This window comes from Salvelinus fontinalis, chromosome 28, assembly GCF_029448725.1.
Source record: "Salvelinus fontinalis isolate EN_2023a chromosome 28, ASM2944872v1, whole genome shotgun sequence".
NCBI classification, from domain to species: Eukaryota; Metazoa; Chordata; class Actinopteri; order Salmoniformes; family Salmonidae; genus Salvelinus; species Salvelinus fontinalis.
This window is the reverse complement of record NC_074692.1, coordinates 23929491-23945662: the sequence shown is the minus strand read 5'-3', so window position 1 is coordinate 23945662 and position 16172 is coordinate 23929491. Positions and strand designations below refer to the sequence as shown.

At 39.9% G+C, this 16172-nt stretch overlaps 1 protein-coding gene across 8 annotated transcripts; it reads left to right on the top strand.

The window, feature by feature from the left end:
* The first annotated feature begins 582 nt into the window (after positions 1-582).
* Positions 583-15474, top strand: LOC129826462 (uncharacterized). Of its 8 annotated transcripts, none has more exons than XR_008755037.1 (12): positions 583-896; positions 5275-5358; positions 5864-6594; positions 12272-12343; positions 12437-12676; positions 12771-12809; positions 12947-12979; positions 13140-13178; positions 13815-13855; positions 14251-14280; positions 14360-14425; positions 14813-14837. XR_008755037.1 is itself a non-coding variant. In XM_055887216.1 (12 exons), exons 2-10 carry the CDS (start codon positions 5282-5284, stop codon positions 14097-14099), a joined length of 1311 nt encoding a protein of 436 aa, XP_055743191.1. In that variant the 5' UTR covers positions 583-896; positions 5275-5281; the 3' UTR covers positions 14100-14103; positions 14251-14280; positions 14360-14417. The 8 variants fall into 8 exon arrangements, 7 of the variants coding, with proteins under 7 accessions (XP_055743191.1, XP_055743192.1, XP_055743193.1 ...); XM_055887216.1 differs by lacking the exon at positions 14813-14837 and adding an exon at positions 14061-14103 and having other exon boundaries at positions 14360-14417; XM_055887217.1 differs by lacking the exon at positions 14813-14837 and adding an exon at positions 14061-14103 and having other exon boundaries at positions 584-896; positions 12771-12800; positions 14360-14417.
* Positions 15475-16172: the final 698 nt, after the last annotated feature.

Genomic DNA, 16172 nt, shown 5'->3' with positions numbered 1-16172 from the left:
AAAGTATAAATCATGTAAAATTCCTTATATTAAGCAAACCAGACGACACAATAAAAACGGATAGCCAGGGGCACTCTCCAACACTCAGACATTTACAAAAGAAGCATTTGTGTTTTGTGAGTCTGCCAGATCAGAGGCAGTAGGGATGACCAGGGATGTTCTCTTGATTAGCGTGTGAATTGGACCATTTTCCTGTCCTGCTAAGCATTCAAAATTTAACCAATACTTTTGGGTGTTAGGGAAAATGTATGGGGTAAAAAAAAATTTTTTTTAAAGGAATGTAGTAAAAATAATACGAAATCATAAAGTACAGATACCCCAAAAAATAAGCAGTAGGCCTACTTTAAAGTATTTGTACTTAAGTACTGTAATGAAACAGCAGGGAGCAGGTCTCGAACCCTCGACCTCCTAGCCCGAGGTCCGGCGCGCTATCAACTGTGCCGCAAAAGCATGCTCGAGCGGCAGAGTCGATTTCCGCGCTTATAAACCCAGGGTCGTTACACTACTTTACATCACTGCTTTGTGGTAACTGCCCTCTGGGCAACCATAATCACAACGTTTTTCAACTGGTCGTTCATTAATACCGTAAAGTCTCTCCTGCGCGTGAGATACCTCTGCCCTGTATTCTTGCACGGTAGTCTACTACATACAGTAAGGGTGTAGGCTTTTCACTAGGAACTAAATTGAACTATTTTATTTTGTCCAATAGAAACTCTCATTTTCCGTTTCTACATTGTAGCTATGAATTCACCCTACATAAATTGGCTTTAGCGGACGTTGTTAGTCACGCACCCACCGGCAACTGAAAAAGTAACGTTAGCCTACTCCAGCACTTCAAAAGTTGTAGCTGTTTCTCGCAAAGATTTACAACGTCCAGGAACCGAGATTACACACAGGTATGTCTTGAAGAGAAAGGATGTCAATAAAAAAACTACAGTTAAATAAATCGGACTAAATGTAATTTGTGCATGCAAACTCGTCGCCTTTCGTCGTAAAAAAAAAAAAAAAAGAGCGAAGTTTATATTCCTCAAAGTTATTGGAAAAGTTACGTTTTTTCCGATTCTAAGACAAAGGTTCATAAAATGGAATTCTTGAAAATAAAGTTTTAGGATTTCTTCTTGGAAATGTACATGGCTGTCCTAAAGGTAACGTTAAACCCTTGTCTTGACTGGATAACGTTACTTGTCGTAACCGTTAACGTTTTACTTGCGCCACTACCACATACACACAGTTGGCTACCTGACATTTAAATACAGCAAGAAAACTAATTCAACGCGCATAGCTAGCTAGTAATTAACTATATATTACAATATTATAGAAGTGTTAAATAGCTAGCGTCAGCTCGTCAATTTGCAAAGAGGAACTTGGCTAACGTCGTTAGCTATGTTGGCTAATGTCGTTACGCGTTAGCTGTGCATGCTAACTTAGTCTCTCTACCACGGTCTCCTATAATGCACAACACTTTCTCATCCAGCTGGTTCACATGACTAGTCTATACATTTCCTTGGTTATCCGTTTTCAATATAGCTAGTCGGATGGCTATAATGTGTGATAATTACTTTGTTTTTTTTTGTATAAAGGATTCGCGAGTAAACAAAAAATAAATATTCTCGAGACCAAGCAGATAAATAAAATGGAACACTTTATTATAATGGGCCAAATCCTATCATCCCTGTGACACAGGTTTATTGATTCTGGCAGGGGGGAGATGTTCGACACAGCACCGGTCCCTGGTATGCTGGTAGCGCGATTGCGGATGATTTGTTTTCAAAATAAGAGTTGCCCTGCAAAGACATGCTACATTTATATATTATAATTTATATATTTCTCTGCTAAAGAAAGCAGAGAAATAGCAGTGCAAGTCAACTGTTTTTCACAGCATTGCAACCACATTTTATATATATATATAGATAGTATTAAATGTCAGGAATTGTGAAAAACTGAGTTGAAATGTATTTGGCTAAGGTGTATGTAAACTTCCGACTTCAACTGCATAAACTCGGCAAAAAAAGAAACGTCCCTTTTTCACGACTCTATCTTTCCTTTCAAAGATAATTTGTAAAAATCCAAAAACTCCACAGATCTTCATTGTAAAGAGTTTAAACACCGTTTCCCATTCTTGTTCAATGACCCATAAACAATGAATGAACATGCACCTGCGGAATGGTCGTTAAGACAGTAACAGCTTACAGACGGTAGGCTATTAAGGTCACAGTTATGAAAACGTAGGACACTAAAGAGGCCTTTCTACTGACTCTGAAAAACAAAGAAATATGCATGCCAGCAAAGCCACAACACTAAACAATACATTAATTGCACTATAACGGTGACAAACGGTGCCCACAAACTGTTAGGGCCTACATGAAGCTGTCCCAACACCTTACCACTGCTACACTTGGCTTTCAGCGGAGCCTTGTTTGGCAGCACAACAGTTCATTCTGCCTTTTAAAAAAACACAGCTGATATGGCAGACTTGCTTAAGCAAATGTGGTTTCTAATGACATTTGAGATATACAAACTATGGCATAAGGGGACGATAAGAGGCCATCCGTAATTGGATTAAGATATTAATGAGCGTGCGACAGACGTAGTCATTTTCTTTGATTAGCACTTGAAATGTACAGCAACAATTCAGAACATGGGCGTTCTTACAGTGTACTCCCTGTACAACAAGTCAGAACCGTAGGATAAATAAAGGGGCATATAAACAGACAATGAAAGCTCTTACACTATTCAATGATTACATTTCTCTAAAACAGTTAATAGGCTACATGTGCACCACCAAGCTAGAACAGTAGGTGAAATTAAGAGGTGAAACTAGACCAAATAATTATTAGGGTGAGGCACGTTGAACACCGTTTGGGTCTTTGCATGTCAAAAAAGATACGTCAACATTATTTTAAGCGTTTAAATAAGCTTTTAATTTGACACGTCAAATAACACTGTTCTATTATAGAATTGTGTGTGTGTGCTGAATTTTCACGTAAGCCAAGAGCCACCACTATCAGTAGCGCTGTCAAAGTTGTACAAAAAAAGCTAGCAAACAAGCACACACCGGCCACGAACGATGTGTTTACAATGCCGCGTTGGTGAAAATGGACTACATTTTTAGGGTGAGGCACATGGGTCACTAACAGCTTACGACACAATACACATTACTTTCTTAGCTACAGTATACATATCTCCCTTGCATATTGCATTTTATGCAGCAGCATATAAGACATTTTTGGACTCACCTTGTGAAGGTGAAGGTGAAGGTGTGGTCCTTTTGTGGGCTAATTGTCATCAGTCTGGCATTCTCTGGATTTATGGTGGGAACTAAAAAAAAACACAGCCACTCCATTTCAGACCCCTTGACTTTTTCCACATTTTGTTAGTTTCCAGCCTTACTCTAAAATTGATACTTTTTTTTGTTCATCAATCTACGCACAACACCCCATAATGACAATGTAAAAACAGGTTTAGAATTTTTTTGCCATGTAGAAATAAAACAAACTTTGAGGCATCTTTGGCAGCAATTAGTCTTGAGGTTTCTTGGGTATGATGCTACAAGCTTGGCACACCTGTATTTGGGGAGTTTCTGCCATTCTTCTCTGCAGATCCTTTATATAGACAGGTCTTTCCAAATCATGTCCAGTCAATTGAATTTACCACAGGTGGACTCCAAGTTGTAACAACATCTCAAGGATGATCAATGGAAATCGGATGCACCTGAGCTCAATTTTGAGTCTCATAGCAATTGGTCTCAATAGTTATTTACATAAGGTATTTCAGTTTTTATTTGTAATACATTTGCAAAAAATTCTACACCCGTCTTCACTTTGTCATTATGGGGTATTGTGTGTAGAATATGGGGTATTGTTGAGTTACAGACTTATTCTACTCACAATGTGGAAAAAGTCAAGGGGCACTAATTCAAATCCAATATCTAAATGATTCATAGTATGACCATCTTAAAACAATTCCATATGTTAGCTTAGCTTCCGCCCCAAGTATTACACTCTAAAGTATGTCACAGAGGTCTATTGCAAGAAAAAAACTACATTTTTCAGTTAATATCCATTATCGCCAATTGAGATCCTTCACTTCGGACAAGGGCATTTCCAAGCATAGAGGCGACATGGAAATTAATAATATTGAAAGTATTGTGAAAATCCCAAAACAAATATTTTCCTTATTAAATTCCCCTAAATGTTAAGCTCAGATATAAAGCAACAAAATACAAAAATGTAAACTATAAAAGTAGTGTCCCTGCCTGACAAGGATTGTCCCGAATTTCAAGAATCTCTGAGCGAACTTCCTGCTATTCTACACATTTTGCCATGAGGCTGAGAGAAAATGTTGCAATTGTAAAGCTAATTTCCTGTAATAAAACACTTAATCATGGCTTATGACGTGTTCATATACTATCTGGGGGGCCCGACCTCTGGTGGGTTTGGGGCCCCCCTAAAGCTCGTAGGCTCCCCAACTTTGTGTGCGAGGTGGGCTTCTTCCAGTGAAAATGGTTAATGACGCATAAGTAGTTAGAACTGCCCACGATATGGTTTATGATTGAATGTAAAATGCGATCCATATAGGAAGATAATCTTGTACCGGTAATATGGGTCAGCTTTATTGACCTGGTTGGGCGAGAAGCAAACAGTTTTGCTGTAGTAATGGTGCAACCATGACTCTATCGAATCTGCACTTGCTTTTTTTTCTATAGCGCACTCGGAAACAACGGTACAGCTACGCTTTATTACAACAAGTATTATCTGGGAGACTTTCTTTCCTAGCCGCACAGTGCTCCCAAAATAAAATTTCTGGTCTCACACCTAAGTATTTTGTTGCATATGCGATCAAATGGGTCACACTTTAGAGCCCTGCAGCCAAGTATTCTTTTCAATGGGAATATGCCATAGTAGGTCTTCCAGTTATAGACCTATCTTAGATCTACAGTAGGCTAGGTATCTTATTTTCCAATTAGGCCTAGGTCATATAATCTCCCATTTATTTTTTTAAAGAATGTGTATATTCAACCAGCAGAAGTAAATATTTTAGTTTAAAATTCATTTTTTGTCATAAATGTTGCAAGAGGAAGTATACATTAGTTTGTTGTTACCTAAAACCAGATATACCTGGTCTATCAGAGCCTACAGGGCTTTTTATCCATTTAGAATGCATATTCTTTCAATAAAACTGACAAACCTGGGTGGCCAACCGGGGGACTATGTACTGTATACTATGATATCTGCATGCCATCACAGTTTGAGTTTCATTTGTTATCTTTTATAGATTATCCATGGCACGTGGTGGTACTGAATGCGATAGCCCTGTGGTGCATAGGGAGAGGGAATGCCATACCATGCAGAAACTCAAGTAAGTGTGTGTTCCATGTATTAAAAAACATTGAGTTGGGATTGGGAACAACTCCAGGGCTTTGGATAAGTGGAACATATGGTTTTTACTTGTCCAATTGACAATTATTTAACAAAGCACTCGTGTGACTAAGGCTCAATTAATTTCTCCCAATCTGTTTGCTACAGCCAACGCACTGGACATTTTCACATAGCATAGTGATAGATGGCGCCACCGTAATTTAAATTCAGAAATTGGGAGTTGAGTGCACCACATCAAATCTGGAGGCCACTTAAAAATTAAAAATAAAGGTTTTATAATAAAATAAAAAAATCTAGTTCTGATCAGAGTCATTTTTGATGTTGTGAGTTATTTATTCGCTTTTTACTTGCCGCGGACAAGCCTTGATGTCCAGCCCTGAACCCCATAGAAAGACAAGCGCTAACATGGCAAATAGTTATAATATTAGTTAATATAATTATTAAATATTCATTTGTTTCCCTTTCTTTTTTTTTCTTTTTTTTAGATATGCACAGGAAACGAGTACATTGCCTAAAAAGAGCCATGCGTTGCCGACCTGCACCAATGATGATGGCCCTATAGTTTGGGGGTTTTCTGAAGAACGACCCATAAATAAAATAGGAAAATCAACAAATAAAAAATGGTATATCAATGCAGAGCTAAAGCAGAGCCTTAGGGAGACTGGGTTGGAGAAAGGTGTAGAGGAAAAGGCAAGCACTGCAAATGGGGAAAGTAGTGGAGGGAATGTTGAAGAGTTGAAGGGGGATATAGCTGAAAATGAACAGGAGGAAAAGAGTGATGCTTTAGTTGTACAAGTAGAGTATGTGGGTGACAAAGCCAGTGTGGAGTACAGAGAGGGAGATGGTCTTGCCCCAGGGGGAGTAGAGGAGGTGACTGAGATGGCTGCTGAGGTGGAGTTTGAAGATGGGATGAGAGCTGAGATGAAAGGGGGAAAGGGGACAGACCGTTATGAGTCAGGGGAGGAGGTCATCGCTGAGAGGGCTGTGAAGAGAGCGATTGAAGAGAAAGATACAGAGGGAAAACGCATCCTAGAGAAAGAACACAAGGTGGCTCCCAAGAGGAAGAATATAAGGAAACGCAGACGATCAGCCAAACCTCAACGTGACAAAGAGGCAAATTCCAGTGCTTCCTTTGTAGAGACCGTTCTCTTATGGCTGTTGACAGTTTTCCTATGGTGGCAGGCCTTCTCGTCAAGGAAGTTCCCTTTGTCCGTATGTAAGTTGTAAGATACACTGCATTCGGAAAGTATTCAGACCCCTTTTTCCACCTAATGTTACGTTACAGCCTTGTTCTAAAATGGATGTCATTTTTTTCTCAAATCTACACACAATACCCCATAATGACAAAGCAAAAACAGGTTTTGAGATTTTTTTATGTGCAAATTTCTGAAGAAAAAAAACGTAGCACATTTACTTAAGTATTCTGACCCTTTACTCAGTACTTTGTTGAAGCACCTTCGTTCCAGCCTGAGGTCCTGAGATCTCTGAGGTCATCAAGGATCTCTCTGTACTTTGCTCCGTTCATCTTTCCCTCTATCCTGACTCTGAGTGGACTTCTAGTCCGACTCAGGGGCGTGCACACCACCCACTGCTTCCGAGCATATTACTCGCTAATGTTCAGTCTCTCGATAATAAATTTGACGAGCTCAAGGCGAGGATTTCCTTCCAGAGAGACATCAGGGATTGTAACATACTCTTTTTCATGGAAACATGGCTCTCTTGGGATATACTGTCTGAGTCTGTACAGCCAGTTGGGTTCTCAGTTCATCGCGCAGACAGGAGTAAAGAACTCTCCGGGAAGAAGAAAGGCGGGGGTGTATGCTTCATGATTAACTACTCATGGTGTGATAACATACAGGAACTCAAGTCCTTTTGTTCACCCGACCTAAAATACCTCAATCAAATGCCGACCGTATTACCTCCCAAGGGAATTCTCTTCGGTTATAGTCACAGCCGTGTATATTCCCCCTCAAGCTGATTCCACAACAGCCCTCAAAGAACTTCACTGGACTTTATGCAAACTGGAAAGCACATTTATTGTAGCTGGGGATTTTAACAAAGCAGATTTGAGGAAAACGCTACTGAAGTTATATCAACAAATTTTTTGAAGTACTTGTGCTGCTAAAACACTCGACCATTGCTACTCCGACTTCCAGGATGCCTACAAGGCCCTCCCTTTACCTCCTGCAAATCTGATCCTGCCTTCCTCCCTTCCTATAGGCAGAAACTCAAACAGGAAGTACCTGTGCTAAGGACTATTCAACGCTGGTCTGAACAATTGTAATCCATGCTTCAAGATTGTTTTGATCACGTGGACTGGGATATGTTCCAGGGTAGCCTCTGAGAATAACAGCCGAATATACTGATATGGTGACTGAGTTTATCAGGAAGTGTATATTAGATATTGTACCCACTGTGACTATTAAAACCTACCCTAACCAGAAACTGTGGATAGATGGCACCATTCGCGCAAAACTGAAAGCGTGAACCACCGTTTTTAACCATGGCAAGGTGACTGAGAATATGGCCGAATACAAACAGTTGTTCCCTCCTTAAGGCAATCAAACAGACAAAACATCATTATAGAGACAAAGTGGAGTCACAATTCAACGGCTCAGACACGAGACGTCTGTGGCAGGGTCTATAGACAATCACAGACTACAAAGGGAAAACCAGCCACGTTGCGGATAACACTGTGCCACCGACGCGGCCCGCTACTAAGGTTCTCCTTCTCCATGGCTGACGTGAGTAAGACATTTAAACATGTTAACCCTTGCAAGGCTACTGGCCCAGACGGCATCCCTAGCCTCATCCTTAGAGCATGCGCAGACCAGCTGGCTGGAATGTTTACGGACATATTCAATCTCTCCCTATCCCAATCTGCTGTCCCCACATGCTTCAAGATGTCCACCATTGTTCCTGTACCCAAGAAATCAAAGGTAACTGAACTGACTATCGCCACCGTAGCACTCACTTCTGTCATCATGAAGTGCTTTGAGAGACTAGTCAAGGATCATATCAACTCCACCTTACCTGTCACCCTAAACCCTCTAAAATGTACTTACCACCCCAATAGATCCACAGACGATGCTATCGTCATCACACTGCCCTATCCCATCTGGACAAGAGGAATACCTATGTATGAATGCTGTTCATTGACTATAGCTCAGCATTCAACACCATTGTACTAGAGGTCGACCGATTATGATTTTTCGATTCCGATTATTGGAGGACCAAAAAAAGCCGATACCGATTAATTGGCCGATTTAGTTTTTTGTGTGTTTTTATTCTCTCTTTTTTCTTTAAAAAATAATAATATTTGTAATAATGACGATTACAACAATACTGAATTAACACTTATTTTAACTTAATATAATACATCAATAAAATCTATTTAGTCTCAAATAAATAATGAAACATGTTCAATTTGGTTTAAATAATGCAAAAACAAAGTGTTGGAGAAGAAAGTAAAAGTGCAATATGTGCCATGTAAAAAAGCTAACGTTTAAGTTCCTTGCTCAGAACATATGAAAGCTGGTGGTTCCTTTTAACATGAGTCTTCAATATTCTCATGTAAGAAGTTTTAGGTTGTAGTTATTATAGGACTATTTCTCTCTATACCATTCGTATTTCATATACCTTTGACTATTAGATGTTCTAATAGGTACTTTAGAATTGCCAGCCTAATCTTGGGAGTTGATAGGCATGAAGTCATAAACAGCGCAATGCTTGAAGCACAGCGAAGATCTGCTGGCAAATGCAGGAAAGTGCTGTTTGAATGAATGCTTACGAGCCTGCTGCTGCCTACCACCGCTCAGTCAGACTGCTCAATCAAATCATCGACTTAATTATAATATAATAACACACAGAAATACGAGCTTTAGGTCAATAAAATGGTAAAATCTGGAAACTATCATTTAGAAAACAAAACGTTTATTCTTTCAGTGAAATACGGAACCGTTCTGTATTTTATCGAACGGGTGGCATCCCTAAGTCTAAATATAGCTGTTACATTGCACAACCATCAATGTTATGTCATAATTATTATGGCAAATTAATTACGGTCTTTGTTAGGAAGAAATGGTCTTCTCACAGTTCGCAACGAGCCAGGCGGCCCAAACTGCTGCATATACCCTGACTCTGCTTGCACAGAACGCAAGAGAAATGACACAATTTCCCTAGTTAAAAGAAATTCATGTTAGCAGGCAATATTAACTAAATATGCAGGTTTAAAAATATACACTTGTGTATTGATTTTAAGAAAGGCATTGATGTTTATTGTTAGGTACACATTGGCACGCGAATGCACTTGTTAAATCACCCGTTTGGCGAAGTAGGCTGTGATTCAATGATAAATTAACAGGCACCGCATCGATTATATGCAACGCAGGACAAACTAGTAATATCATCAACCATGTGTAGTTAACTAGTGATTATGTTAAGATTGATTGTTTTTTATAAGATAAGTTTAATGCTAGATAGCACCTTACCTTGGCTCCTTGTGGAGTGCAATGTAATCGGTCATAATCGGTGTCCAAAAATGCAGATTACCAATTGTTATGAAAATTTGAAATCGGCCCTAATTAATCGGTCGACCTCTACATAGTACCCTCCAAGCTCATCATTAAGCTCGGGGCCTGTCATGCCAAATGTACCCTGCCAAATAGTGTACCCTGCCCTCTACGTCACAATGGGATTCGATAAAATATTAGCGTCCGTTGCTATTTCAACGTTGTGATGACCTAATGATTAGAATTTTGGAGATCATTACAGCCTAAATGTTATTTTTATCATCACTATGCAAACCAGGCTGATTTCAATAACATGGGCTGGATCAGTGGTTCCGTCATAGTACTCCGCCTTGTTGGAAAGATCAGATCAAATCAAATCTCCTTGAGGGATGCCATTTAAAGTGCAAGCTTCATACAAACAGAAAGCAGCTACAATAGCAGTTAGTTAGCTAACTTAGATAACATTAGCTAATTAAAACTGTCTGGCTGAGTTAAATGAGTAGCTAGCAATATCAATATAAAAACAGCTTAAATTATTTATGTTTAACAATATTTTCTTATATGAAGACAAATATATGGTAAAGAAAGTGTTCTCTTTACAGTCTTTTGGGTCCTCTGAAGCAGCAGGTTGTCACTGTCAAGAACAACGTTCTTGGAGAGCAATTCTGAGGAAATAATTTTGCGCGGACTGAGCGAGCGCTTCTGAGGTGAAATAGAATTAGAACTGCCGGCGTCCTCCTTCTTTCGACTGCTATGAGGTAACCAAGCAACAAGCTTAGTAACATGTTGGTTCATTACGTAATCTGGTTAGAATGTTGCAAATTCTAGCAACAGAAGTTAGAACTCATAGAATCCCATTGTGACAGAGGTAACAATATTTGACCAGGGGACATTATTTGGCATGCCAGGCCCTGGATCTGAACCCCGCCCTGTGCAACTGGGTCCTGGACTTCCTGACGGGCCGCCCCCAGGTGGTGAAGAGAGGAAACATCTCCACTTAGCTGATCCTCAACACGGGCCCCACAAGGATGTGTGCTCAGCCCCCTTCTGCACTCCCTGTTCACCCATGACTGCGTGGCCACGCACGCCTCCAACTCAATCAAGTTTGCAGATGACACAACAGTAGTAGGCCTGAATGGCAACAATGATGAGACAGCCTACAGGGAGGAGGTGAGGGCCCTGGGAGTGTGTTGCCAGGAAAACAACCTCTCACTAAACGTCAACAAAACAAAGGAGATGATTGTGGAAACAGCAGAGGGAGCACCCCCCCATCCACATCGACAGGACCGCAGTGGAGAAAGTGGAAAGCTTCAAGTTCCTTTGTGTATATATCACTGACAAACTGAAATGGTCCACCCACATAGACAGCGTAGAAGGCGCAACAGTTCCTCTTCGTCTTCAGGAGGCTGAAGAAATTTGGCTTGAAAAACCCTCACAAACTTTTACAATTGAGAGCAGTCTGTCGGGCCCCGCAACCACAGGGCTCTCCAGAGGGTGGTGCAGTCTTCTCAACGTATCGGGGGCAAACGACCTGCCTCCAGGACACTTACAGCACCCGATGTCGCAGGAAGGCCAAAAGGTAATCAAGGACAACAACCACCTGAGCCACAGCCTGTTCACCCCACTATCATATAGAAGGCTGTCAGTACAGGTGCATCAAAGCTGGAACCGAGAGAAGCTGTTTTTCAGTCTATCAAGGCCATCAGACTGTTAAATAGCCATCAGTAGCACCTTAGAGGCTGTTGCCCTATATACATAAACTTGAAATCACTGGCCACTTTAAAAATGTTTACAAGTTTTGTATTATTCATCTCATATGTATATATTCTACTGTATCTTAGTCTATGCCGCTGCGACATTGCACGTCCAAATATTTATATATTCTTAATTCCATTCCTTTACTTTGGATTTGTGTGTATATTGAATTTACCACAGGTGGAACATCTCAAGGATGATCAATGGAAACAGGATGCACTTGAGATCAATTTTGAGTATAATAGCAAAGGGTCTGAATACCTATGTAAATAAAGTATTTGTTTTTTACATTTTTTATAAATTTGCAAAAATGTCTAAGCCTGTTTTTGCTTTGTCATTGTGTGTGTGTGAATTTTTATTTGATCCATTTAGAACAAGGCTGTAATGTAACAAAAAGGGAAGGGGTCTGAATACTTTGCAAATGCGTTGTATGTACATGTAAGATGTTCATCTTTATGTGAGCCATGGTCTGGGTCAATTCTATTTGAATTTAGGAAGTAAACTGAAATTCTAATTCAACATTTTCTCAGAGAAGCATTGAGAATTGTAATTTCAGTTTACTTTCTGAATTCAAATGATGTGATCCATATGCTATAGATATGCCTGTAATATTTTGTTTCACTGTAGGGATTGTATTTTTGATATTCATGTCCAGGATGGCATGTGGCGTTGAGGGTCTCTTTATTGATACAAGCAACGGTGAGGATTTTTTTTTTTTTAGCAATACTTAATTGTTTTGTATATTTAGCCGAACAGGTATTTGTTGTGCCTTGTCTTTGTGTGCCATTGTAGATCACTGGAATGTGTCATGCATTGCATGTAAGAGTCCTGGGTGTGCTGCTGCTGTGAATAAGATATGGTGTGGGGAGGATGAGCTGTTGAAGGGTTTACCGATTCCACTCTGCACAAGCATTCCTCAAAAGCCGAAGACTGCTTGCCACCATGATGGTCGGGCATTTGTGCTTATGGTTAAGGAGGTCCACGAGTGTAATATGGAATATTTGGATAACTATGTCTCCTCTGAGAAGACAGGTATTGACTTCAACTGAAGACATTTTTAACCATGTCCATGGTGAGCCTTGATGTTTTTAAATGTTTAACATTTCTGCAACTTATTATGTTTCAGAGTGTCCACCATTGTTGGAGGCTATTCAAGGTATAAACAGTGAGTTTCTGTGCAAGGCAATGTCTCTGTCCATAGGGTCTGTCTGTGTGCAACAAAAACATGTTTGAGTTAACCTCGTTTTAGGGTTTGTGAGTATTATTTTGTCTATTGTAACTCTCCCCTTGTTCTTTACACAGGCAACAACACGTTGTCACCCCCACCTCTCAATGGTGAGCTACATTAAAACAGAAGGGTTAGGTTTTAACTGTTTTATTCTGAATTATAGCATGATTAACCTCAATCTCTGGTCTTCAACAGCTGAAGACCAGAGATTGCGTTTAAACGGCCCTGTTTGTACAATTAAACAATTGCGATTTTCTTTTCCCATAGGTTCATCGTCTGTAGGCGTCATTGTCGCATCAGTTCTTAGTAAGTTACACTGAATGGCCCCTTCTATCTATCCTATCCTGTCCTACATCTTAAATGGGATTCCTTTTTTTGGGGGGGGGGGGCAAGCCTTTTGCTCCCTTGCTTTTTGCCGATGGAATGCTCTCCCTTACCCTCTGAGAGCCCCTCCACCAATCCAAACGTTTAAAATGGGCCTTAAAAACCCACTTTTACAGACTATTTCTCATAGGCCTAGTCCTAATCTGAAGTATTTTTAGCTATTGCAATAAAATGTTTTTGCCTAAGTAGAGCCTTGAGAAGAATTCTGTAATGAAAAGCACTATCCACGTTATGTTTATTGTAAATAATTGAGGGCTCTGCTACTGTTTTTCCTGTTGCCGCTGGCATGGCTGGGGTTATTCCTTTGCTAGTATTGCTACAGTACTTACATTTTACATGTTAGTCATTTAGCAACATTTTACATTTTAGTCATTTAGCAGACGCTCTTATCCAGAGCGACTTACAGTATACGTCATGAATTTGTATATTTTGTGAAGCTGGTCTGGCCGGCATAACTAATAACAATGATTGCTTGAGGGTTAAGCTTTCATGCTGCTGTATCTGCTTCTGCTCTTGCCATGGTCTCCTGTATTCTTCTGCTTATTTCCTGGGCTTGAGTGCATGACCCTGCAGGGATTATCCTGTTACGAGGTGATATGGTGAGATATTAGTTTCTTTAGAATATCTTCCACATTATATTCACGTGATACTTACTCAGTTCCATGTTGAAATTATTGCTTCATCTATAGTTCCAGGTGCAGTTTAGTACCATTAGAGCCTGCATGACTCCTCTCTAATGCTAGGATCACAGTATTAAGTCTTTGAAAGTAATGTTTTTGATTAATTGGCACTCATCTCTGTCAGGCTTTGTTGGTGTCATTGGTGTCGTTGCAATCTATTTGATCAGGTATGTTCTGTTAAAGTTGTTCTTAGTCGCGCTTAGACACACACACAGATATTCATACTAGAACTTTCATAAAATATTCACTGTCTTTTAGAATAAGCTCTTATTCTCTCCATTACAAGTTAAAACACTGCATCTGTCTCCCTACAGGCAAAAGCATCAGGGTGCCAGTAGAAACCAGTAAGTCTAATATTTATGATTTTAATCATAATCAGATGTAAGATATATTGAGTGATCACTGCTGCATGTTTTGCTGCAGAGATGAAGAGACTGAGATGAGTGGTCTGAACAACGGTACCAATCAGAATGGAGGTCCTGCCAATAGGTATAGTAGAGAACAATATTTGCCTACCTGGGGTGCGTTCAGTATGACCGAACGGTGTGCAAGGCTGAATTCAATGGAAACTATACTGTACTTAAAGACCAATTGAAAAACATAGTGATTATGATGACCCAGAGGGCGATTTCAAATGGTCACACCCATATTGATCAGGCTACAACACGCCGCACCCACCCAACGGGAGCAAACGTTCACCAAAGGTTGTTGAAGATTGCGCACCGTTTTGGAGAAACGTGCTGTTCAGTATGCACCATCACGCAACATAGCAAAAGTTGAAGCGAACTGAACACATCCCAGGTAATAGTAATGATATGGTATTTTGCTACTCAACATTGATTTGCCATGTCAATGACATGTATCTTGTTCCTTTAGAGACAATAATGAAGAGGTGGCTGTGAACATGCTTGAGAGCCCCCTGAGCCATCGCCAGCAATGAGGGCCCGTGGAGCTGTCTCTGGCAGCATGGTTAGCATAGAGACTATGCTACTGATTGTCCTTGCTCGTCTATGAAGTGTTTTTTTTTCTGTTCATGTCCAAAATGTGGCACATCTTACATTTTCATTTCAACAGATAGTGCGTGTTTGTGTAACTTGTGTTTTCAACATATTTCAGTGCGGAACATAGATGGCATAAGACCCTGATTTTATTGATCAGGGAAAAGGGAATGCAAATTATTAAGGGAACTGCTTTGGGGCTTCACATTTTTTTTTCATCTTACTTGTTCAAATAAATAAAATAATGAATGACAGTAGCCTAATTGTTGATCAATCAACCCTTATGTTAATTGCAGCAATTATATATTAATTATTCTACTTTTAATTGTAGCCTTCAAGATTTTGAGTGAACTCTGATTTGGTTTTCACATGCATTTTTTTATCCTCGCTAGCAGATTTGGAAAGTTTTATGTTGATACTTCACTTTAATAGCTGTAGAGACACGTGGCCTTATACATTTTTGATCATTATGTAAACGTTTTAGTAAGTTTGAGGAAATCCCCTTGTAACCTGTCAATGATAAAACCTCATAACACAAAATATGTGTGTTTAACATTCATTAAACCCTACCAGCTGTTCTTCGTTGACTGCTTTAGGAGGAGAAACTTTAATGCACCATTCACATTGGCGTTTGAAGTGGAATGACACCCTGGTGCAGCGATCAAGAGTGTCCCAACAGCAGTACAGGGGGAAGGTCTTGTCGGTGAGGTGTGGGAATAGGTTCTCTGACTTTAGTACAACACCAATCAAGAGGTTAGGTTCTCCCCTTGTCGCCTAAAATATGTTTTACTTAGGTAGGCCTACTTTTTGGGGGCCGGGCATTTGTATTTTCTTGACTGCATAATTATTTAGTCACTGACTGTCTGTCTGACTTAGTGGTGGGGACACTACTCTGAAAATAGTTTAACAATCTACCAATTACTTCACACTGGAAACACCTGAGCTACAGTAAAGAGAAGCAGTTTACTTTGAAAAAGTACCTGAAGAATTATATCTGAAATGGCATGTGCCTGAAACATGATTGCAAGAACAAATCACTCTAGACTGGGGTCAGATGTTAACAGAATGAATGCCTGTGCATAGTCTGTGTGCTATCATGCCAACTTGTGATGCCAAACAAACACAGCAATGGAGTTGGTATTGGCGAGAACACATTGATCTTGGACCAGGCTATGTTATGTGCAGCAGTATGGATGGCGAAATTGTCTGCTTGACACTTCATAAAGTATTTATATTTT

Coding starts and splice junctions, on each gene's coding strand:
- LOC129826462 (XM_055887212.1), top strand. CDS start 5,282: ATGGCACGTGGTGGTACTGAATGCGATAGCCCTGTGGTGCATAGGGAG. Junction 6,595..12,271: donor GAAGTTCCCTTTGTCCGTAT/GTAAGTTGTAAG, acceptor GTTTCACTGTAG/GGATTGTATTTTTGATATTC. Junction 12,980..13,139: donor GTCACCCCCACCTCTCAATG/GTGAGCTACATT, acceptor CTTTTCCCATAG/GTTCATCGTCTGTAGGCGTC.